Below are 25731 nucleotides of genomic sequence, written 5' to 3'. Positions count from 1 at the left end.
CCCTGCCGGAGGCAAAGGTTGACCCAACCCGAAGAAGGCCAAGGGGAGCTGATGTCCATCCTCGGGGGCCGGAGGGATGGGGTCCTCATCCTGAGCCTGACCGCCAAGCATGAGCTGCTGGATAATTTCACATTGCACCGTCCAGGAGTCCCCAGCAAAGCCCTCGGCCTCCGAAAAAACAATAAATTGGGGGACCTCCTCCAGCGAAGTGACTCGAACACGGAGCAGGGTTCTAGAGATATTACTTCGATCCTCCTCCCACAGAATCAACCTCCCAAACGACCCAATGGCGGCCTGCAGATACTCTAAAGAACGATAATCCAAGGGAAACCCCAGCAGCATAAGCCAACATTCATGGTTGAAGAGAAGGGCACGGTGGTTCCAGGCATCATTGTGACGGACCACAGAGAAAGTAGCGTCCAAATACTGCTGGGGACCAAGCAGAACCAAGTTATCCCGCTCCAACACACTACGGAATTGCACCAACACTTGTCCCAAATGCGAGCACTGAATGGCACGGACACCAACCCTATGATGCTCAACAAGGTACTCCCTGACCACATCCCTAACCGCAGGGAACAAGACCTCGTGCTCCGGTAAAGGATGAATATTTATAATCGCCCAGTCCTCGTGAAATGGCGGCAAACGCTGCGAAACTGACCTGACCATAATCCCACGATGCTGGACCACCGCGGCGCTGAACCCTGGAGGGAGGAACGGCCCCGGGTCCACGCGCCGGTACGCCATTGACAGATTCTCAGACGATCGCCGGAGAGCCAAGGGCGAAGAAGCGGGTTGGGGTTTTGTTGAAGTGACACCCAACGCGAGCTCCAAGGACGTTTCTGGCGCCTGTTCGGATTTTTTAATAAAACCGCCTCGGCGAACTCACCGAATAAGGCAAATGAAGGGGGAGTCCCACCCGTCAGAGACTGGGAGGAAGAGCGGAACTAGGACCCGAAGTCCAAGAGACGGGGTGACCCTTCCAAAGGGCAGTTATTTTCGAAGGAAGGGAGCGAGGAGAGAGGGAAACCAAATTCTGATTTTTTACGTTTGCAGAACAATTCCAAATGTCCCCTGGCTTTACAAAAAAGGCAGAGAAAGGCTGAGGAAACTGAGCCCGACAAATCCAGCCTTCCAAGACCAAGCCCAGGCCTGAGGGGCCCATTACGCAGAATAGTCCGCCACTGCAACCTACGAGACCAAGGCCGCCCAACAGTTGAATTTGAAATTGACTTTGAATTTGAAAAGGAGCAATCATCACAGCCCCGACATCCGCGTCCAGTCCTGCACCCGTTAAGCCTGGGAAAACCCGCCGGAGGAGCAATCCCACGATGAAGATCACGCGACGAGGCCCCCGAGGTCAAAGAGGTGGCAGGAAACCTCGGACCCCGAGCTCCAAAAAGGAAACCCAATCTATTGAAAACAGAAGTCCTCGGAGCAATCAATTTTCCAGCTGAACAGGAAGAACGAAGATGTCGACGAACTGGGACCGCATTCGCACCAGTCAATGGCGGGCGCCTAACCACATCAGCGAATGAGATTTTTTTCCTGCCCGAGACAAACCACCAGTTGGCATTCTCCTCCTGAAGGAATAATTTGAGTTCATAGTTCCAGTTTGGTCCACCCGAGTTCCACAAGTTGAAGAAAGCTTTGAATTCAGAACGAACAATGCATCTGGAATTGTAGATGTGGAACCCAACATCCCTGGAGGAAACCGTGAAGCGGAAAACCCGATCGGCAAGCGGGAGGACCATGAATCCCCTGGCAGAACCACCAAAAGCAGCTTGAAGGATATGACCAACCGAGACAGGATCAAGCCTGAAGATGCATCTTCCAAACGAGACAACAAGCCAGAATGCCGATGGGGAGCGCGGGCTTCCGGGGCAAACAGGATAGGAAAACCGACGCCTAACATCCGTTTCAAAAAGCACCCCCGGCCGGAAGTCCAAACGAGACAAATCCATCCCCCAGCACGAAAAAGACCAAGCGTGAAGGGGGGGAGGGAGAGAAGCGAGGACAGCGGGGGCGAAGAAGACGAAGAAGGGAGGGAAGGAGCGGCGCAGGGTGCACCAAGCTCAGAACCAACTCACAGGGGGGAAGCCGCACGGTCGGGAGCTCCATTCCTCACCTTGCGGGCTCACTCATTGCGATCCTGATGGTGAAAAATTTCCGAAGAAGCCGTTTCGTTAGCGCATATATATACCGGGCTCATGTCATGTGCAATAATGGAAGAAGATGCATGTGATATATATATTTTTTTTTCTGCAGGGAGGGAAATAGTAGTCGATGATCTCATCTCGTGGCATGGAAGGTAGGAACTGGGAAACAAGCCGATCCGAAGATTCTGAACATCGGGGTGCGTTCTATATAACAAAGTACTTACCACTGGGGGAAAAAAATTAGTGTGTCAGGCTGTCGATCAATCAGCAATAGCATACACCTGACCAGAGTACACAAAACCAGAGCAGCGTGTAGAAGACCCTCAGGGCATCGTTAGGGCCCGCGTGTCGTCGGCGACCGGTTGTTCGCGAGATGTTCGGAGGAGCTGGAGCTTCGTTGTTGCTACAGATGCTACGCTCTGACCTCTCCGACTCTCTGAGCTTGCTGCTCATGCTCTGATGCCTGTGAAGTCAGGGCTCTGTGTCCTCCACTGACAACGCTGTGAATTGGATCAGGCCCCGCCGCGCCGATGGAAACCTGCATTCATGGCTGACGAGCGCCGGTGCTGGCAACGGGAGGCGCATGCTTCTTCTGGCTTTGGCAAAGCCGCGCAGGGAGCAGTTCGTCGAGTTCGATCAGTGGCTATGCGCCCATCTGTCTGGGTCCGAAACCAAACGCCACTTCTGAGTTCTGACCCGGTGCCTCCGTGCCAGCACCAATCATTCGCCCGGTCCAAACCCCGGCCTGCCAGAGAAAGGTCGCTGGACGCGTCGTGATTTGTAAAGCGGCGGCCGACCTGATTCGCCACAACTGACACAAACCTAGGTTAGCTGCTAACGCCGCGATTAAAATTAGTAAAGAGATCGTGCGCACAGCGTGGCGCAACAGTTTGCCCCACTGATGCGTCCGTGCCGAGGAACCGGACACCGCCGGGTAGTTCAGCGAACCGAGCCTAGGCATCTGATCAGAAATAAAAAGAAGTGCTTTCCGCGGCGCCCCCCTTAAACGCCACTAAACTGCCGCATCCTATGCCACCCGAGCTGAGAGACCGTGCATGGAATGCGCGCGATACTAGGTAGTATGATTTGGTTCCGTCTAATCAGAGATGCAGAGGCATCCATGATGGCCGTGCCACTAAATCCGCCGCTCTTCTTCTTCTTCCTCCTGGTCGGCGTTTCACAGCGGCGAGCGAGGCCAATAAGAGGGTGCACAGGCCTGCACACCTGCTGCTAGCGTGAACCAATGGTGGCGCTTTGGGTCGGTGATGCCTTTCCTTTCCTTGAGCAGCCTCGAGTCAGTAGCTACGGCCCCCGCTCTGCCGCTTTGCTCTGAGACGGTAGGCAGCAACAGGGTCGCCCACGTTGCAAGTGACTGACCCTGGTGACTGACGCACGCTCAGGTGCCACTGGTTGCTGAAGAGGACGGGTGGACAGATTCTTGCCTCATGCGAGCTCTGAGTCTGACGACGGATGTGTTCGGTGTTCGCCGTGACGGTGAGCAAAAGCTCAGCTACTACTCTACCACGTATCGTACCTTACGTGCGTTCGTCTACAACTAAATACGACAGCTTTCCCGCTTTTGCCACCTGCAGTCCTGTACTGCAGCACTGTAGCATGGGGTGGACGCCACTCATCCTCTGTCCAATCCAATCTGTTCCTGCAGCAGCTGATGCTGATGCTGCCCAGCAGGCCTTTTGTTCTCGACCATCCATCCAGTCTCAGTGTCTCACGCCGAAAAGGAGCGGAGGACCTCGAGGCTCAGGCTCCGCGCTTTACCTCGTCGGTACGGTAGGTTTTCATTTCACTGTTCAGCCCTCCTGTAGCCACTGGCCACTCCATCACTCATGCATGACGACTCCCCCCAGGCGGCCAAGCCCCAGCCCCAGGCCTCTCCGACGCCGAGTGTGTGGCTTGGCGAGGGGAATGAGTGAAATGATGCGCCAGCGATCAGCACTCCAGATGCCAAGCGAGAGCGATCGAGCACGGAAAGCGTTGGCGTTGCCCCCACCCCGCGCTGGCTGGCGCTGTGTTTTGAGCAGCGAAAAGGCGCGGCCTTTTCCCCCCGTTGTCAGCGCGAGGGGATAGGTGGGCGGGAGGCCTTGGAAACGGACACGGATACCTACACGTAGACGTAGCCTCTCTGTGCCGTGGCGATCATAGACTGGACGAGGCCACCCCAGAACCGATAATGGCGAGATGCGATGCGACACTGTGAAATCTTGCTTTCAGAGTTTCAGGCCATCAACCAAGGCCTAGTTGTCCAATCTGTCGCGCCACCTTGTCTGCTTCGGCAGTTTAGCGTGAAAAGTCACAGTTAAAAAAAAAAAACAAACTGTTTTAGGGTTTAGCTTTCGAAAAACTCATAAAAATTGGTTTTACATGGGAAATTACAAATACCGGGTTTTATAGGTTTTCTACAGTTTCATGATTTTAGAAAGCTAATAGCATTATAAAAAAAACTATCATTAACTTTTTAGGACAACAAGGTTCAATAACAACTTTTCATGAAAAAAACTCTAAAAAATACCGCTTAAAAAAACCCTTTGAACAACTCCAACAGCTTATATATAAATACTAGCTAGAGTTTAGAAAGGAATCTTTAAAATAGATAGCTTCCAAGAAGGCTTGGGTACCTACAGACTCGGTAAATTAAACGTACTTAGTTTTTTTTGCATGTCAGAACGATCATATTGGCAGGGTGACGCCTGCAACCTAAAGATTGCCGCACTACGGTGGTAAACATTCGGTGGACGGTGCTGTCGAGTTTCGATATTGATGTACGGTTCCGCCTCTACGGTCTGGAGTTAGATGACGAATTCATCCAGTATGTAATAAATGATTTGATTGAATCGTCATCTTTCGATGATGAGAATGATAGGTTGTCTTAGATGAAAGGATGCTCGTCTGAATAGGAGAGGAGATATGAGTAGGAAGAGTCAGTGCTCTTGCTGCCGACTGAGTACAAAGAGAGGCGCGTAAAAGAGATGCGCAAGAGATGTTTAGGCTACTGGATAACTTGGCTCCGATACCAGTTGTAAATAGCGGGACTCTTACTCTCATCGAGAGAGTGACACTATGAGTTGGTTTATTTCTCACACAACAGACAATGACATACCCATCTAAGGATTGGAGTTATATATTTATAGCCTAAGGGCCCGCCGATCATATGCTAAGATGCTCCTAGAGATGTTGTCTCATAAATGCTATACTGCCCTGACATACAAATATGTTGTTCTACAAAGTCCACAAAGATGATGTCATATAGAGACCAAACTGAGATAATGTCCTCTAAAGAGATGTTATACTCTATTATACTCAACACAAAGACTGCAGCAATTACTAAGATGCTGGCTGTAGTTTTCCACAAGAGGCCACAAAGGACTTATTCCATCGACCCTAATCTAGTTAGGCGACCATAATGGCTGAAGTTAAGAGACGATAGGTAGCAGGTCGTTGTTTCCTAAGGTAGTTTGGGTTTTTCTCGTGTTTACCTGTTGTAATTCTTGGTTGATGTATGAGCCACACCGGAAACTGTTTGGGTGCCTATATAACACGCAACCGAGACATATCTGGTTCCACTCATTCTCAGTCACAACGAGGCCGCATTAGATCAGGACGGACAATCCTTGACATGTGTTGCGGTCGGTTCTTCGTTGCACTAACACAGCTAGCACCTACGTACGTACCAGGTCAATAAGAACCGAGGCCATTATGAAAAGAGCTGAGTTTGCTTTGCCCTTCATTGCCACTCGTCGTGTGTCCGATGGGCGATGGCGACGGATCTAGCAGGCCGGCTGACGAAAAGCGAGAGCGTGCCGGCGACGGCGAAATGGCGGGCCGATGCCAGCCACCCGAACGTCGCCGATAACAAAGGGGAGCAGCCATAGCGTCCGGGCGGCAATCTTCGTCGGCATTAATTCTTCTTCCGCTGGCCAATGACAATGATGCCCGTGGCCGGGGAAGACAAAAGCGAAAAGGACGTGAGAATTTGTGCTCTCGTCGTGGGCGCCGGGGCCTGGGCAGGGGCAGGGGCAGGGGTAGGGGCTAGATGCTTGCTCGTCGCAGCGGCCAGGGACAGGGCATGAGAGAGATGTTGTTGTACTCCTGGCGCGCCAGTGCCACCAGGGGGGGGCGGCCGCCACCGTGAAGCGCATGGAATGTGGTGCAGAGCTCGAATGGCCATCGCTGTCAGTGATGGATCGGTGCTGCAACGACTTAATTGCTTGGTTTTTAAGACACTTATGTTGCGATTAGGTGCTAATTTGTAACCAGGTTAGGCCTTGTTCGTTTGTGTCGAATTGGTGGGTCGGAACGATTCATGATCGGATTGCTTCTCTAATTTATATAAACTTTGATTAGCTGGAACGATTTCGGGTGCAATCCGACAGAAACGAACAAGACCTTAGGCAGAAAGGGTTGCATTGGTGAGAAGTCGTTCTGATCCACATGACCACCACATCGATCCACTCATTCGGACGCCTTTGGGTTTGCTGACGAGAAGATTCATTGATCAGGACAGCACACGGCGCACCGCACCGCACCGCACCGCCTGTTGTGGGACAGCCTAGGCTAGTCGGGAGAGAGGTGCAGTGTGCAGTGTGCGCGGACAAGCCCTGGACCTGGAGCGAGAGACGCAGACGCACGCACGGCGGCGGCGGCATTTCTTGGAGCCTGAAATAGTAAGGTACCAGCTAGCTGTTCCCGTGCGTGCCGTCGTGGGCCATGAGGAGTCGATCGAAAGAGGTGTAAAGAGGCATGGATGATGGATCATCGTCCAGCCGATCGAGCAGCATAGAGCAGTCTTAGCTTGCTCGGCTGGACATGTGCACTGTCGCAACTGGGACACCGAAACGAAGCACGAGTACGCGACAGCGCAAAGCGGCCGTCCCCGGGTTTGGACTTTGGACTTCTTCGGAGCGACGCTGGCCTCTGGATTTCCTTTCCGCTCGCGATTGGTCGCCGGGGCTTTTCGCTCTCCTTGGCATGGGGCCGGCGGATATCATCGCCGGGGGCGGTGGTAGTGGGAGACAGTGGACCGAGGAGAGTACTGCACGGCTCCAGCGACAAGACTGCTGCTGTGCACTACCAGCGCCAGGGTGATGAAGAAGTTGACGCACGCGCGGCAGCACAGCCTTGTACAGTTCTACGCCATTTTGCCATTGGAGCGTGCCATTGCCGTCGACGAATACAGTAGCCTTCTATGTATGCCATATTGCCAGGGCGTGGTGAAGTTGATGACCATTTTATCGCTTTGCCGCGCACACCATCGACTGTGCGTAAACTTCAGCGTGGAAGCCTAGCTCGGCGCGGGTAAGAGTAAGATCGACGATGATCAGATCGCCGCCGCTTACAAGCGCCGTAGTCCGCCGGCTGGCGTGATCGAACAGGGCGAGATGCGCGCGGTCATGAAACGACGGGGGACCTGCCCCTCGCCTAGCTAGCTAGTAGGCAAGGCGGCAAGCGTCAGGGTCATTTGTCGCATAGCAGTCTGCCGTGTTTGTACGCACGCGCGGCGCCCGCGGCCCGCCGGCCGGGCGACGTGACGGCGGGTAGAGTCTAGCCGCGTGCCCGTGCCGGACGGGGAGCTGGAGCGTAAATTAGCCCGGGTCTACCGTGATCGTGGATCTTCGATCACTCGCTCGGATTCGCGATCGCCGGTCAGGCGGTGGTGATTTGATGCGAGCCGCCCACGAGATTGTTACCGGTCGGCGATCGAACGGGGCCAACGGGGAATGATGCAGATTTGAAAGCCAGCGAGTGCCGTGCGGGCCGGGCGCTAGTCGTCGGACACTGTTCTCTTCTTCCTTGTGGTGATCCTTGCGGCCGGACGGTGGGCACACAGTGGCCTTGTGGAGTGTGCGTTGTGGTGGTCAAGCTGTATCAAGTTCAGAGGCCACGCCAGCCACAAGCAGAAGCAGGGGGGATATAGGCTGACTGTGAAATACTTGTTGTACACCTGGCAACCAACGCATGAGACCAGATTTCCTTTTTCTTTGAGAAAGGTCTGAAGATATATAATAGTGATGGACCATCTCACCATCGAACCAAACAAATGCGTCGTCGTATAACGCCGTACGTACTACCGACATGCGGTGCCAGATCTGATTTCTATACGGTGGGGCTTCACCGGTGGCTAGGGTTTTTTTTTCCACGGGCCAGGCTACCTATCTGGTGATGGACAGGCCTGCTCGGCGTAAAAACCATCTCCACCACCGTCGTCTGGAAAAGGATTTGGCGTGGCCCAAGCCCAACTAGTGAAAAGGAAAACTTCAGCCGAATCCAAACGTAACCAGCGACCCAACGCCAGAAAGTGGGACTGAGGTACTCGGGTGCCCAACGGACCAAACCCAAACGGTCCTTTATCACAACTTATCACAGCTGATACACACCGGATCGGTCCGGTGAATTTTATAACTAAAATTCCTGAAATCGAGCAGTATGACTGGATCACACGGACCTAGATCGATGCACCACTGAATCGGTCCGGTGCAACCTAGATCAGTGTAAGTTGGGCTCTTTTGAGCCAAACTCCAAATCTTTTTGGCTATCTTGGGTAGTTTCCCTACAACTTATGCAAGCATTATTAGTACTTAATCTAATGAATTTAGTATCAACAATCAATATATCTTCTGTTCCTTTACTTTCTGCCCTAGGACTAGCCAGTAATATAGCCTTTTTCACCTTGTTGTCTGGAGATGTCTTGTTGCGGACCGTTCGACACTAGGCCGCTGACAGTCCACTCCACCGTAGAGAGACCGCCGAGCGAAACAAATCCTAGTGATTCATGACCAGATCAACGCCGATAAAGTGAGACTCAACTGATTTGATGGTTATTGAAGGTTGAAAATCGTGTCATGAACCTATCCAATACCACTCGGGCAGAACAGAATATGTCCTACGTCAATAACCATCGAACTAAATCATTCGTTGTAAGTAAGAAAACAAAATGGCTTAAATTTTAAGCTACACACATGCCGGTCTCTCCTTAAATTAAAAATTAAGCGGGGACACGTCACCCAGATGTCTTGCTCGCCGCAGCGCGCTCAACCGCCGACCAAACGGTAACTAGCCGGCCAGGGCCAGCCGGCAGCCGCCGCCCAACTTCGTTTTTTTTTGGTTTTGTTTTCGAGAAGGCGATCCTAGTGGGCACTGAGCAGTGGCCCCGCGGCGAATAAATCGAAGGCCAACGGATTGCTACCACGGTACCACCGGGGCCCAAGCCCAACCCAACCCAACCCAACCCAACCCCATCAATAATTCAATATCTCCTCCCAACAGCCGTCTCGAACTTTCCACCGTTCACATTAATAGCTTTTCCTCTTCTTTCCCCATCCACCCTCGCACCCTCACCGAAAGGAGAAGGCTTCAGCCTTCAAGCGCACACAGCCACGCAAATCCCCTCTTCATCAACCTCGACTCGAGTCCGCGCGCGTCCCCGAATCGAGGTATGGTGATCCCTTCGCTCATGCTGTCGATTTAACTCTTGATCCGATGATTGCTGGGATCTTGGGGTCGATTTTCACCAATTTTCTGGTGTCAAGTCGAGGCCTTGGGGGAAATCTGTGGCCTGTGGGCAGTATGTTCGCAGTAGCTTCTAGTTTGTTCGATTTCTGCGCCTATGGAGTCTGCGGTTCTGATGGTGTCTATCGTCATGTGCTGTAGGCGGCGTTTCTGATATTCCCCAATTTTTGCTAGTCTAGTGCGTTTAGGGTATGAGCGCGGACGCGGTGCGTCAGGAACACTGTAGTAACCAACTTCCAGGAGTACCGCGCTTGATGATGTAGTGCGGTCCAGTGCGCTGGGAGCATGACTCTGGGGTTGTAGCTTTTGGGTGAAGCCTTGTCGCTGAATTGAATCGAGAAATATTCTTCCCGAAAAGATAGGAAGCGTGGGCAGTGTGCTTTCTGCGGAGTGCTATTAGCCTATTACCATCACGTGTAGTGTCTATTGTCAATACCAAATAACACTCACGTTATTTCCTAGTATAAGGATTTCCATGTATCTGGTTGTGCTTGTGACAGTGAATTCCTATTCTGAGGCCTTGCTTTGATTGCAGAGGAGATGAGTCGTCCGCATGACGGTCACAGGTCCTTCTTTCCCATGGGGAATCCCTTCAGGATGATTCTCCCAAGAGGAGCCCGCCTGTCACCGAAGCTCACTGAGCTGCTCACTTCGTATGAGGATGGCCTGGCCTCGAGCTTGAGGAAGGTCAAGCCAGAGGCCACCTCAGAGGTGTTCACACTATCATGGATGAAGCTCGCAGTGGAGTGCTTATCAGAGCTGCACACCAATATAGCCACCCTGATTACTGAGCTTGAGTTGCCCTTATCAGACTGGGATGAGAAGTGGGTGGACATTTACCTGAACAGCAGTGTGAAGCTGCTGGACATCTGCATTGCCCTGAGCTCGGAGCTCTCTCGGTTGGATCAAGGGCAGCTGCTTGTGCGATATCTCCTGAATGTGTTGGACTCTGGGAGCGACATGCCATCCCAGGAGCAGATCAGGAGAGCTGAGGTGTCGCTTAAGGAATGGATAGAGCGAGCAAGTGAAAGGTCTCCGAGGCTTGATAGTTGCTTGGCAGCGCTACAGGAGCTTTCTGGAAACCTTTGCCTGATGAAGGTTAGGCATTCTGCTAAAGGGAAAGTGCTCATGCGAGCATTGTATGGAATCGAGGCTGTTACCGTCTTAATCTGCAGTGTACTTGTAGCTGTACTGTCGGGTACCTTCAAGCCACTGGTTGACTTTGATGTCCCTGAGAAATTTGGTTGGTCTACGGCCTTCATTGATCTTCAGAAGGCCATAAGCGGTGAACTTAGCAGGCAACTGTCCAGAGGTAGTGTTGCAGCGTTAAAAGAGCTGGAGGATGTTGATGTATGTGCTAGACAGCTGCATACATTGACTTGCACTGCTCAGCTTGAAGAGGAGAATGCCAGCCTGGCTCATTCATTTAGCCGTTCAAAGGAAGTGGTCCTGACAGATACTACAGCCCAGGGAAGAGGCCATGTGGATAATCTCAAGTTGGCTGATGATAGTAGCTGTCAGCATGAAGTGATCATGCTGCAAAGTATTACTACAGAAGGAGGAATTGGTACAGCTGATATCAAGGAGGATACCGAGACCATTGGCCATACAAGGGAAGTGATGGCGCCTGAGAAAATAATTGACAGAGGACACCAAGATGATAACACAAAGCAGGACACTGGTGTTGTCACTGATATCAGTTGCTTGGAAAGGAGAGAGGAACTGCTGAACTGCATCTCCCAGATGTCGAAAAGCGCTGAAAGGCTCCAGTTGGGGTTGGACTCGCTGTCGAAGCGGGTGGATAACTTCTTCCATATTGTGCTTACAGGGCGTGATGCACTACTTTGTAATCTCAGGTTTTCAAACGGCGGCAAGGTTGCTGCAGAGGTCAGGTCTTAATATGCCATCTCATGTTTGTGCCATGTAATGCGTGTATAGACAGCTCAGCGGCCCATCGTGATGTGTGGTGCTTCTGACTTCTGGCCCCTGCTCAGCTCCACCAACACTAAGCCGGGGCCAGATCTCAGAAGCATTGTGCATGATATGTGCCTCTAGCTGTGCTGTGCAAACGCTTATATAGCTTCCCTTTTTGGTTAAGTATGAACTAGTGTTCTGTTGAGTAAATAGTGCTGTTAAGTTGGTGTCGGGTGGAATGTACACCATCTAGAGTTGAGCAACTGTATGTATGCTCATGTGTCCTGGTAACGGAGGTGAAAATGAGTTGCAAATGTTGATCCCTGTTTGTCTGTTGGATAACCTAAACTGGTAATGTACAAATTTCAATGTATTTGTACATCATGTTGGCATCATAAGTTCGACCTAGAGTGCTGTTGGTATAAGTAGGAACTACATACCCTTTTTGTGAGTAGGGACTGGAATGTTCGCGAGTTGGTGTCGGTGGAATGTATAACCTCTAGACTCTAGAGTAGAGTAACTGTATGTATGCTCGTGTGTGCTGGTAATGGAGATGAAAATGAGTTGCAGACAGCAAAATGTTGGTCCTTGTCTCTCTGTTGGATAACTTAAACTGGTATGTACAACTTTCTTTGTACTTGTACATGATGTTGCCGTCTTGTTTTTACTCCTATGTCCACGAATATGATGTACTGGTTTTGTTCTGTGGGAGGAGTTTGACCGCCCAGTTTCTCTCGCTCATGCTCTTCCTCTTTGATATTGTACCAAACCATTAGTGTGTTGTGGGCTTGGGTATTAGATGGTTGATATTTTTGCATTTTTTTTTGGAACTGGTAACTGGTTGGTTGGTGCAATGTACAATGGCCTGAGTACAATTAACTGTTTGTTGTATGCTCATACTCATGACTCGTACGGGTCTGTTTGAGTTTAAAGCGCAAGCAAAATGTTCATCCCGGGCTCCCCCGCCTTATAGATACCTGCATTGATATTGCCCAGTTTGCTTTGTACTTGTAGATCATCTTACCGCTTTAGTTCCACCGAAATGATGTGTTGGGTTTGTTCCTATGGTCTAGGAATTCTTGTTCCAGTGGTCTTGGAAATCTTATTCCAGGACCTGGATAGTTTCGTTCCGTTCTTGCAAATCTGCATTCAGAGTTTCAGACATGGAGCCTAAAGTCTTCCACAATCGCTAGTGACGTCCACGTGAAGACAACTCCATAATTTTTTAGTAGCCCTGGATTAGTCTTCAAAGACTGCTATTGGCTGGGGAAAAAATAATGTGATAGGACAATCGTTTTCAGTACGCTACTTTTAATCTGAATCTGAAGTATCGACGGAGTGATCATCGCTATCTTTCTTTTTCATTGTAGCCGCTGTTTGCAACAAGGAGGAATGCATACGATTTTTGCAGGAATCGAACTGCCTCTAGTAGACCCTTGTACAGTGAGAGTACAGTTGTACTCGTGGTTGCTGCGAAATCTGATTACCATGCTCTATACCACTTGCCTGATGAAAGTTTAGATATCTCCGCTCTGTCAAAGATCCCTTTCATCTCCACCCAAAATATTCTCCGGTGGTCACACGACGATCTGAATATCTGATCCGTGTTCTATGCATTGGACTGCTTGTTTTTTCTTTTTTGAAATGGGCTCATTGTTCACGCCATGCATTAAGTAAACAACGCTATCTTGTTTTGGCGCAGATTTCAATCATGCCGGTGTCATCTCCTCTACCCGTTCAAGAAAAAGATGCCAAAAGAATCTATTTCCATCAGCCATGACGTCGATAGGTACTGAGAGAGAGTGAGGTTTCCTTGCTCTCCAGCTCGGTATAGACCACAGGTGACCGACGACGACGAGGCAAAGCAGAGCAAGAAGATTTGGCCATGGCTGCTACGCAACTCCTACTCCTCGCCGCCCTCCTCCTCCTGCCTCTCGCCGCCATCCTGCTCGGGAAGCGGCACGGGCCCCGCAAGGGCAAGAACGGCGCCCGGCTCCCGCCGGGCCCACCGGGTCTGCCGTTCCTCGGCAACCTGCTGTTGCTGAGGCGCTACTCGTCCGACGTGGAGGCGCTGCTCCGGCGCCTCGTCGCGCGTTACGGCCCCGTCGTGTCCCTGCGGGCAGGGCCGAGCCTGTCGGTCTTCATCGCTGACCGCCGCGTCGCGCACGCGGCCCTGGTCGAGAGCGGGGCCGCGCTCGCCGACCGCCCCGCGGTCACGCGCGCGCTCCTGGGGGAGAGCGGCAACACCATCTCGCGGTCCAGCTACGGGCCCGTGTGGCGCCTCCTGCGCCGCAACCTCGTCTCCGAGACGCTGCACCCGTCGCGGGTGAAGCTGTTCGCGCCGGCGCGCGCGTGGGTGCGCCGCGTGCTCGCTGAGAAGCTCGGGCGGGAGGCCGAGGAGGCGCAGGCGAGGGCCCAGGCGCCGCCCCCCGCGATGGAGGCGTTCCGGTACGCCATGTTCTGCCTCCTCGTGCTCATGTGCTTCGGCGAGCGGCTGGACGAGCCCGCGGTGCGCGCCATCGCGTCCGCGCAGTACGGCTGGCTCATGTTCGTGGCCAAGAACACGAGCCTGCTCGCGTTCTGGCCGGCACTGGCTAGGATCCTCTTGCGCGGCCGCCTCCAGGAGGGGCTTACCGCTCGACAGCGGCAGAAGGAGCTCTTCGTGCCATTGATCCATGCGCGCCGAGTGCTCAAGCAGCGGGTCAAGAACCAAGGCGGTGCCGCGGCCGCGGTGGCGCCAGGAGAGGAGACGACGACGTTCGAGCACTCGTACGTGGACACGCTGCTCGACATCAGGCTTCCCGAGGAGGGGGACCGCGCGCTCACTGACGACGAGGTGTCCAACCTCTGCTCCGAATTCCTCACCGCAGGCACCGACACGACGTCCACCGCGCTGCAGTGGATCATGGCCGAGCTGGTGAAGAACCCGGACGCGCAGGAGAAGCTCTACAGCGAGATCAGGGCAACGTGCAGCGACGACCAACCGGAGGTCGGCGAGGAGGACACGCACAGGATGCCGTACCTCAAGGCCGTCGTGCTCGAGGGACTGCGCCGGCACCCCCCTGCGCATTTCGTGCTGTCGCACAAGGCGGCGGAGGATACGGAGGTGGGCGGGTACCTGATCCCCAAGGGCGCGACGGTGAACTTCACGGTGGCGGAGATGGGCTGGGACGAGCGGGAGTGGGACAGGCCCATGGAGTTCGTGCCGGAGCGGTTCCTGTCAGGCGGCGACGGTGAGGGCGTCGACGTGACTGGCAGCAGAGAGATCAAGATGATGCCCTTCGGCGCCGGGCGGCGGATTTGCGCCGGGCTCGGCATCGCCATGCTTCACTTGGAGTACTTCGTCGCCAACTTGGTCAGGGAATTCGAATGGAAAGAGGTGCCCGGCGACGAGGTGGATTTGTCTGAGACGCGCGAGTTCACCACCGTCATGAAGAAACCGCTCCGCGCGCAGCTGGTGCGCAGAACAACTTGTGTATGAATGCCGATTAATGGCCCATCACCGCGTCTGTAGAAGGCCAAAAAAACATCCTTCTGGCTCTTGGCTCTTCTCTCATCAAGGGTCACCAAACCGCTTGATAAATTCGGCTAACCGGTAATTGGCGTCGGCCGGTAATTTGAAAACTTTTAATGTCAATTTTTGTACTATGGATTATTTGAAGACTTGCTACTGAAACCAAATTTCAAAATACACAACGGATTTCAAACTTAAAATTATGAAGACTTCGAAAAAAAGAGAAAAACTGATATATAGGTTAGGATTGCTGATTAATTGCTCCCTAAAGTTGATAAATCGATGTGTAGGACCGATTAGTTGGCGGCTAGGTAGAAGGTAGAGTATGAAAGATTTTACCCCTTTTTACTAGAAATCTTTTCAAATTACTAATGATACTTGCAATATCGGTTAACAATACTTGTACTGATAAATCATATTATTGGTAGCTAGGAATGTTCTAATTTTTGGTAGCATCATGGTTATCTTTATCCCTTCTTCTATATGTGAATTATTCGGTCGCTGAAGTGATTCGACAATCAATGAGCTGGGTGTATCAATGGGAGGAGCCTGAGTACTACCAAATGTTGATGGACTCGTGTAGTACACTTATATGTGGACTAGATAGACTTGGGCGAAGTACAATGCGTAATAGATGCATGAGCAAGGTATTATGTTACTCTTATCAGAGGAGTGTAATACAACACAAAACCAGTGGAATGCACACCCGTGGGAATGGTCTTCACCGGATGGTGTATTGTATCTTCGATGATATTTATGAACTATAAAACTGTGATATATAATATATTTGAACCATGAAACTGTATCATGCAATGCATTTTGAACAATGTTTTTATTGGACTTGTGCTAACATTTAGGCCATTTTTTGTTTAAATTTTGTGACCTAAATATGCTTTTTTTTTGCCAAAAACACGAGGTTCAGTTTCTCACGTACGGCCGACAGTTTGTCAAATTGGTGACCGATATCAGTTTCGAGCCGTTTGAATTCAAAACTGGATCGATTTTGAATTCAAACGGTTTCTACCGGTTTCTATCTATTTATCACGATTAATCGGATATCAGTCCCGACCGATTTTAGCTAAGGATCCAGTTTGGTTAACCATGCTTCTCATAGTCCTTGTTCTAGCTCCTGTAGCAGTAAACCGGCTTAACATCACAGTACCCACCTTCACTTGCAAAATACTCCTGTTTTTTTTATTTATCTTGTTTTAATTTTAAAATAAACTAGTGGATAACAAATATTCGAGAATACAGTTAATATAAACAACGGTTGCTTTGATTCTTATATTGCCGGGCTCCTTAGATGTAGGGGGCCTGGGCTCAGAACCATGTGCAACGTAGAGCACCAAGCGAAGAAAAGAATAGGAAGTATTTGTTCATCTGAATATCTCCGGAGCTTGAATAAGTTGAGATGTGACATTTATCTCCGTAATCCACGTGTTTTGCACTGGTTTAGAATAAACTTGTTTTTTTATATTTTTTTATCTAGGATTAGAACCATATAATTGATAATAATAGGAACACCATATATGTATGTAATGTAACGTAGAGCACCGATGAAAAAAATACGGAGTATGGTTCATCCGCATATCACCGGAGCTAGGATAAGAAAGTTGAGGTACTCGCCCATGTATCCTCTTAATTCGTGTGTTCTGCAGTAGTTTTGTGTAAAATGATTTTCTATTTATTTTTCTCTCTAGGATTAGAGCCATATAACTGTTAATAATAGGAACGACATATTATGGCAAAAAGGAAAAGTTTGATTCAAAGGAGAACATGCGGCAAAAATAGAAAAATATCATTTATTTCGTCGATCCTAAAAGGATACTCCAAAGTTTACTCTTTGAGTTTAAGTGAAAAAATATGCATGGATTGAAGTGGTATATATATAGATGACCAATAAGCACGAGGCCCGTGAGCCCGGCATAAAGCCCGCTGTTTAGGTCCGGTCCGAGCCCGACACGACCCGGTTCTATGTAGGCTCGAGCCGGTCCGACACGAATAAGCGAGTCAGGCTCGGACAGGAAACTAGGCACAGTGGGCTAGCCCGACACCGTCTGTTTACCTCTAAGCCCGTTAAACTCGCTTTTTTTACACTAAAACGTGTTTACTGGCCCGCTTAGCTTGCTTTTCAGTCCGCTTTTTTCGTGCTACCTGGCCCGTTTAGGCCCGCTGCGGACCGGGCTCGAACAGGAAATTGAGCCCGCGTGCTTAGACGGCCTGGCCCGGTTTTCTAACCGTGTCTGACGGGCTGGACCCAAAACGGGCCGGACACGGTGCGGGCTTCACTGTGCCCGGGCCGGGCCGGGCGACCCGTTTGACCATCTCTAGGTATATATGCATGGATTTTCTTCCAATTCTTGAAGCTGCAGAATCTTCTTGATGCAATCTAGTCCCATAGGGCGCAACTCCAATAGTTAAATAAAAAGTCGTTTCTTCAAAAGCTCTCTAAATAGACTTCTAAATATAGCAGTTCGTGCAGCCGGGACGCACGCGCCGTTAGGGAGACCAGGCCTTCTCTTCCGTGCGTCAAGACCAGTGTTCTTGCCGACGCGCCGCCAGGGTGACCAGGTGCGTCAGGACCTCATGTGATAAATCGATGTAAGGAATCCTCCACAGAACATGGTTGTGATTCTTATTATTCAGCCGTTCCACCAGATTGGTCCCATAGATACATCGATTTACTATGATTGAGTAGTTTTTGTCGGGGTAGGGAGAACTGCAGGGTATGTAGAACTGATGAATTGAAGCTATGTTTTATTTTTCATTTGATGGATGCAATCTTTATACCAATACGTGTGCATTTTTTTGTATGCATATGCAGAAGCAACCATTAGAAGCAATGGAAGGAAGGGGATGGTTGTACTTTCACCGGTCTGCTGGAACAAGCCTTATATGACGAGAGTTTCACAGACGCTTGCAATACACAATATGAGTGGCAGCAGCCACCACCTATAAAGATTAGCAGTCAAACATCAAAGCAAAACCAGAAGCAAAAAGGAAAAAAAAACTTCAATGATGACGAAGACATACTTCTCATTGGAGCACGGTTGAATGTCAGTATGGATCCAACAAAAGGGACGAATCAAACTAAGGCTACATTTTGGCAAAGAGTTCATGTTGTAAGCTTAGAGAAATAAGTGACATGCTTTCTACATATTTAAATAGATTAAATATTCTAATTCCGAATAAAACAAGCATATAACTCAGATAAATGCCATATGTAATTATTGCAGCAATGAACAGTAGCAATTCTAGAACATGTAAACATGTAAAATAGCTTCTCAGGTCCATTTTATAATTAAACATGGCTTGCACATGAAGAAGGCAGATTAAATAAATAAACATGATCGTTTATCTTAAAATATTGCTCTCAAAGTAGCGGGTTGCTGTAATAAACAGCCCTCCAACGCTAAAAGGTGATCAGAGATCCTCGACTAACGTGACAGTCCTATCTTACCAAATAAGGGTTTTATATCAGATATAATAAGCCTAATAATCAAATATAAATACTGATAGTAAGGAGCTGTGTATTAAATAAATTAACAGAATTTAACACAGGTAAACAGCCTCAACAAAGAGAGATTTAATTAGGCACAAATAATATCAATGCTGAAAATGATAATACACTAAAACCCAGACTGTCACGCTGTCTCACTACACCGCTATCATCATCGAACACATAAATCCGCCCACAACAGTGCAATCACACCCAAGTATTTGATACTAGCAGATTGCACAAAATTAAACAGTAAATAAAGTAAGACAACGAATAACTCACAACACGTAGATTGTCTACGTGGGAAGACCAGCTCAGCGAACACAAGGTTCTGTCCCAGAAAACCAATTCCGTCGCCCACGTCCGGGCCTGCACGGCGGGAGGTTGACGGAGATACTAGAGCCGCTGCCGGAGCCGAGGGAGACGTCCACGACACCAGCCCGAGAAGACGAACACCACGCAACAGGGAGCCCAGGCACCAGTCCACGGTGGACAATAATCAGAACAGACAGAGCACCACACAGGTGCACTGGTGAGACAACGGAGCGCAGGAAAACCGCGCTGCGCACAAGCAGGGCCACCTCCACCTTCTTCCACCAGCAGGATTAACACCAGAACACCAAGAATCGAAGGAATCGATCCAAACCGTGACTGGAACCGAGAGGAGGAATAGGAACAGAGAGCTAGCGATTTTAGGCGAGTTGCTGAGCAGGGAGCAAATCTCCATAGTTATGGAGCCGAACTAGAGGAGGTTGCGCAGCTGACGGCCAGGAATTCGCGAGCGCCGAAAGACCAGGCTGCAGCACGGCCGAAAGACCAGGCTGCAGCGCGCCGCCGCCAGGAAAGCCAACTTCCTTTTCCCTACCTCCTCTCTTGCTCTCACGGCATGGCATTACCGTGCCCTAGGAAACGTGCTCCTGAAAGGGCTGCTCGGCCAGCCTTTCTTCCAGCCGGCTGGGTTGGGCTGCTCGGCCTTTTGGGCCTTGTAGCGGCCCAGCCTGGCTGGCCATAATCTTTTTTTTTAAATAAAGTGAAAATCATTTAAATGGACAACAATCCCCACCATTTTCACTCTTATTTTCTGATCAATGTCATTGAGCTCTCATACTGTTTATATACTACTTTTCGGCAGAGGTACTTGTTAGGTTTGAACCAAAGCCTATCCAAGTGTACTCCAACCCTGCACGAGTAAGCGGAGGACTACGCCTTGATCCACAAACCCTAGTGTGAGAATCTTCGCACAAAAGGCACATAGTACTAGGCAGATTATCTGCTTCTCTTACGGGGCAGGGCGTTACGGTCATGCCCTTTAATATCTATTCATGAGCTCACTAGAGAGAAAACCCCATTCTCTCTCGGACTGCGACCCCACAGTCACCTCATATAGGTGAAATCGTTAAGGAAATTCTGTAGGACAATTTCCCTGCTTATAGCATTGACTTCATTAAGAGCATATCGCTCAACCTGCCATACAGACAGAGCACAGCAGCTCATGAGACTCTTTATCTTTTGTGTTCTTGGTTTCACAGTGCTTCGTTTCCTGGAGCCTGGATCTCGGGATCTCCGGTCACACAGGACAGTTATCCGCAGTTGAAACCGCTAACAGGGTACGAGTCCCATTCCCATGCACGCTGCTTGGATTGGCTTTTGAGCCAGCCCTTTGGTGAAAGGATCAACAAGGTTCCTTTCAGACTTGATGTAATCTACGGTTATTACACCTGTCTCTCTAGCATGCTGACATGAATCAAGTCGTCTTCTGATATGCCTCGAGGATTTTTGGTTGTCCTTTCTACTGTTCACTTTCAGCAACACAGAAGTGTTGTCACAGTATACTAGGACAGCCGGTATCGGCTTTGCTAGCATTGGAAGGTCTGACAATAGGTCTCTCAACCATTCAGCCTCCAATGCTGCTGAATCAAGTGCAACTAATTCAGCCTCCTTGGTGGAACGTGTCGACACTGATTGTTTAGACGATCTCCATGACACGGCCCCACCAGCTAAAGTGAACACATAGCCACTTGTAGACTTCATTTGATCCGAGTCAGAGATCCAGTTTGCATCACTGAATCCTTTAAGTACTGACGGAAATCCGGTATATTTAATACCAAGATTCATCGCTCCCTTCAAATACCGAAGCACTCTGTACAAGGCTACCCAGTGTCTATCTCCTGGACTGGCCGAATAACGAGCCAGTCTGCATACTGCATATGAGATATCTGGTCTAGTTGCACTGCTCAGGTACATGAGAGATCTGATGATCTGCGAATATAGTAGCTAGTTCACAGGCTTGCCTTCATATTTACTGAGCGTGTAGGATGGATCATAGGGCGTGGTGACTGGTTTACAGTCCATATGTCCAAAGCGAGTCAGGACCTTTTCTACATAATGGGATTGTGACAAAGTAATCCCATCCTCACCCTTTATCAACTTGATGTTCAGTATAACATCAGCTTCACCCAAGTCCTTCATATCAAAGTTCTTGGAGAGGAATAATTTTGTCTCCATGATAGCCTCCAAATCGGTCCCAAATATCAATATGTCATCAACGTATAAACACATGATGACACATTTGCCCCCAGAGAAGCGATAATACACACACTTGTCGGCTTCGTTTACACAAAACCCGGCAGTGGTCAGAGTATTATTAAACTTCTCATGCCATTGTCTGGGAGCTTGCTTCAGACCATATAAGGATTTAATCAAGCGACACACTTTGCTCTCTTGTCCTTTAACCACAAATCCTTCTGGTTGCTGCATATAAATTTCCTCTTCCAGCTCTCCATTTAGGAATGCTGTCTTTACGTCCATTTGATGAACAAGAAGTTTATAAGCAGCTGCCAGCGCTAAAAGCACACGGATTGTGGGCAATCGAGCCACCGGAGAATAAGTATCAAAATAATCCTCCTCTTTCTTTTGAGTAAAACCCTTAGCCACAAGACAGGCCTTGTACTTTTCAATAGTACCATCGGGTCTCCTCTTCCTCCTAAAGATCCATTTGCAGCCTACAGGCTTGCAACCAGCTGGGAGATCAGTTATCTCCCAAGTTCCGTTCGAGATGATTGAATCCATCTCGCTACGGACAGCCTCCCTCCAATACTCTGCATCCGGAGATGTATATGCCTCTGTGAGGGAGCGTGGTTATTCATCCACTAGATAAATAATATAATCATCACCCAGAGACTTTTCAGTCCTTTGTCTCTTACTCCTCCTTAACTCCAAATCTAGAGTCTGGTCATGGACACTCGAGGGCAGAGAATATGTCCGAGATGGACCATCTGGGGCTACTACTTCCTTATCCCGCATAGGGAAGATGCTCTCAAAGAATGTCACATCCCGAGACTCAATTATTACATTTACAGCGATTTCGCTTGTCTCGGTGTAGGATCTAGGACACCGGCTAGAGGGGGGGTGAATAGACGGTTTTGACTAAAAACAACAATACTAAGTAAATTTAATCAATACAACAAGAGGAATAAATTTACTAGTGTCAATAAGTAAACAATGTATGAAAGACAACTACGGAGATTGAATACTTGAAGAACAATAAGCAAAACACTAATCAATTGCAAGGCAATAAGTAATGCTAGAAGGAATAGACACCGAAATTTATCCCGTGGTATCGGTGATTTGCCGATCACCCCTAATCCACGTTGAGGTGGACTTCAAGCTCTCACTTGCTCCTCTATCAAGACACGACTTGATCTTTGAGCCAAGTGGACAAGAAATCACTCAATACCTCGATTCCACTAATGTCACCTTTGCCGCTCCGGCGAGGTAGGCGCGAACCCCTCACAATCAACACCGCGGCTTCTCCACAATCTTCTTGGAGAGCTCGACGGAGACAATCACCCGAGCCGTCTAGGAGGCGGCAACCTCCAAGAGTAACAAGCCAACGATGCTTGCTCGGTGTACCACCTAGTGCCTCAAGAATCACCAAATGATGCAAATGCACTAGGAACCCTCAATCTCTCACTAGAATGCAATCTCAAGCAAAGAGTGTGAGAGAGTGAGTTGGAGGATCACAAATGAGCTTAATGTGTGCAAGGAATGGCCAAGAGAGGTCTCACACACGAGCTACCCTTCTATTTATAGTCCCCCATCTAAAACCAACCGTTATGAGCAAAAGGGGGCAGTTCTGCGCACACGCGGACCGTCCGCGCCCTAGGGCCGGACGGTCCGCCGTACACCATAACGGCTATAATGACCGTTGAAACATGTCAGAGCAGACTCAAAAGGTGGGTCCGGACAGTCCGCCCATCAAGGCCGGACCGTCCGCGACCTGGCAATTTCAAACACCCGAGCCTCGGATCAAACGGAGTTAACACACGCGGACCGTCCGGCTATAAATCCCGGACCGTCCGCGACCTGAGATAGTACTGTCCGGACTGGTCCCCCGGACCGTCCGTAGTACAAATCAATAAAAACACACAGTCCCTGTCCAAAAACGAGTTAGACACATGCGGACCGTCCGCGCCTCACAGGCGGACCGTCCGCCTATAATTCAGGGACTGACCCGAAGCCACCTTCCTCTGGTCAGGACTGCGGACGGTCCGGCCCTAAGGCCCGGACGGTCTGCAGTGCAATAGAACACAGAGTCAACACAAATGGTCAAACCTCGGACCCTCTGGAGGATCGCGGACGGTCCGCCCCCAAAGGCCGGACAGTCCGCGCGACCAAGACTTCTCAAATCTCAAACATGCTTTTGAATGAACTTTTAACTCACGAAATGAGAAGCGCTGTTAGTCCTTATGCAAATGCAACTACTTGATGCTCTATGAGGCACTAAGTTTTACACAGATCTAAGTCATTGACCCCTCTTAATAGTACGGCTATCTAGCCTACTAATCCGGTCAGGTATCTTCTCTAAACTCCTCAAGACCGGCAAAAGTAAAACCTATATTATACCTTTGCCTTTATCTGATCCACAACCAATGCGTATGACTCTTCAACATTTCAGTTCTATGTGGTCCAACTCTGCATTCTTATTTCTCCAAGAATCGTTAGTCCACAAGTAGTTGTCATTAATTACCAAAACATTACCAAAGGGGCCTAGATGATTCACAATCTCCCCCTTTTTGGTAATTGATGACAACACCACATAGTATATTAAAGAGAAGTTTAGTTTCTCCAAATCTCTCTCATACCAAAGGTATAAGATAGATTTTGGAGATGAGTTTCATAGGACTTATCTTGATTTGAAGTTCTGTCCAAAAGATAGATAAATCCCAATAAAAACTCAGTATGCAAGAAAGGCTCCCCCTAAGTGTGTGCAGGATTATTTGAAGTTGAAGATATAACACACATAATATATTGGAGCTTGATGGAGACTTTCCTACAATCATGGTTATCGAGGCATACAAGAGATGATTCGTAGAGTGAGCGCAGTAATTATAATCACATCTCGATTAACCACACACAGAGTAATTTGAACTAAAACATAGTTCATCCCACAGAATATTACAGATAATAGTCCACAGACATACGACATAGAGTTAATAGATCAAACCAAGTTCCAAATGCATAAGACATAAACTAAAGCGGCATGAAAAAGTAAAATGCATATGCATGGTCTTAATGTTCTTAATGTCCACATAGAACCACCAACTCCCCCTGAAGGAGACGCCTGACAACTTCTCATCACTTCTCTCCCCCTTTGGCATCAAGTGCCACAAAGGAGAGGCCTCACTGATCACTCGGCGGAGGATGCATGTTGTAATAATGAGTGCTGAAGGTGTCAAACAGGGAGGAGAACTGGCCAAAGTCCTGCTGGAGCTGCTGCTGCCTCTGACTTATATCATGCATGTTGTCAGTTGTAGAAAGATTATCAAACTGACTGGAGAGAGCACCCATGTTATCTTGAAAACTTTGTTGCATATTATTCAGCCTTGACATGATGGGATCAGTGACATTAGTGTGAATTTGATCACGAAAGTCAGAAAATTCAGAGTTGAGCGCATCCCAGTTGCTGTCAAAGCGAGACTGCATGTCATCGAGGCGGTGATCCACATGTGACATCAATCCCTCAAAGCGAGTATCAATATGAGTCTCCAGCCCTTGCTGCATATTGTGAAAATAAGGATCAAAATATCCTGGAGCAGGCTCCCAATAGTGCTGAGGCTGAGGAGGAGGTGGAGGAGGAGGCATCTGCTGTTCCTCAACATTAGGAGCTGCTCCACCCTCATAGCCAGGGTCTTCCTCATCATCTAGGAATGGAGTGAGTGGCCTGGTGAGAAACCCTATCTCATTCTTAAAAGGCCTGAATGGAGTGTGAACAATCTCACATGGGCCCTCAAATCTTGTCTTGGATTTGATGAGAGCCATAATGTAGGGAGCATATGCCAAGTTTTGATTCTTGTCCATCTTTAAATCATTAAGCTGCCTCATCATGAAAAGAACAATGTTCATGACTTCACCATTCATGATGTGCTGGATTATGTTCCAGAACTTATCTCGAATTTTACTCTTATCACCACTCTTGGGAAGAATGGTGACTCTGGCAATCTTGTTGATGACAGCAGGATGATGTCTGAGTCCTGCTGTCTCTCCAAACCTTCTGGGTATACCGAGCCTGGCTGGCTCATAAAACTGCACAAAATCCTCAAAATTATCTTCAGTATAAAGATCCAGCCCAGCAGAAATGGTGCCATAGTTCAGACTGTTTGCAGCGGCAAAGTCAGCAAAGGAAGCAGAATAGCGCTTGAAGCCAGTCATCCAGGTGATAGATTCTGCTTCAATGTCAATCTCAGAGGTAGCCAGGAATTGCTTAACTGCCATTTCATTGAAATCAGTGCGTTGCCCCATAAACTGATATAACCCACATGTTTCAAATTTGGGGATGAGACCCTCCATGACTGATTGACTGAGCAAGAAGGACCAATCAATCACCTGATGCTTATGAAAATTGGTATCCACCAGGGTGCCCCAAAAGACATCAAACCGCAGCTGAGTGTGGAAAAACTGGATATTAGTATCAGATGGCAGAGCATACTGGTTCACAGTCCGTCTAGAGCAGTACTCAGCCATAGAAAATCTCCGCTTGGGATAAGTCCATCCTTGGATATCAATGGGATAATCAGGATGAACATGAAGAAAATCTTCAGCATCCATAGATTCAGTGCCCCCAG

At 49.2% G+C, this 25731-nt stretch overlaps 2 protein-coding genes and 1 long non-coding RNA gene across 4 annotated transcripts; 2 read left to right on the top strand and 1 right to left on the bottom strand.

Moving 5' to 3' along the window:
* The first annotated feature begins 9461 nt into the window (after positions 1–9461).
* On the top strand, positions 9462–12169 carry LOC100192620 (putative cytochrome P450 superfamily protein). Its single transcript, NM_001137835.1, has 2 exons — positions 9462–9604; positions 10216–12169. Exon 2 carries the CDS (start codon positions 10221–10223, stop codon positions 11577–11579), a length of 1359 nt encoding a protein of 452 aa, NP_001131307.1. The 5' UTR covers positions 9462–9604; positions 10216–10220; the 3' UTR covers positions 11580–12169.
* A 950-nt stretch (positions 12170–13119) lies between these two features.
* LOC100281112 (uncharacterized) lies at positions 13120–15249 on the top strand. The gene has a single exon (NM_001154031.2). It carries the CDS (start codon positions 13480–13482, stop codon positions 15073–15075), a length of 1596 nt encoding a protein of 531 aa, NP_001147503.2. The 5' UTR covers positions 13120–13479; the 3' UTR covers positions 15076–15249.
* Positions 15250–17465: 2216 nt separating this feature from the next.
* LOC103643370 (uncharacterized) lies at positions 17466–19535 on the bottom strand. Of its 2 annotated transcripts, none has more exons than XR_002266397.2 (3): positions 18890–19535; positions 18142–18204; positions 17466–18060 (listed from the first exon to the last, which is right to left on the bottom strand). It is a non-coding gene; the product is annotated as an uncharacterized lncRNA (long non-coding RNA). The 2 variants fall into 2 exon arrangements; XR_002266398.2 differs by having other exon boundaries at positions 17466–17827; positions 17975–18060; positions 18142–19531.
* Positions 19536–25731: the final 6196 nt, after the last annotated feature.

Source organism: Zea mays, chromosome 1 (genome assembly GCF_902167145.1).
Source record: "Zea mays cultivar B73 chromosome 1, Zm-B73-REFERENCE-NAM-5.0, whole genome shotgun sequence".
Classification (NCBI taxonomy): Eukaryota; Viridiplantae; Streptophyta; class Magnoliopsida; order Poales; family Poaceae; genus Zea; species Zea mays.
This window is presented reverse-complemented; position numbering and strand designations above follow the sequence as displayed.

Coding starts and splice junctions, on each gene's coding strand:
- LOC100192620 (NM_001137835.1), top strand. CDS start 10,221: ATGAGTCGTCCGCATGACGGTCACAGGTCCTTCTTTCCCATGGGGAAT.
- LOC100281112 (NM_001154031.2), top strand. CDS start 13,480: ATGGCTGCTACGCAACTCCTACTCCTCGCCGCCCTCCTCCTCCTGCCT.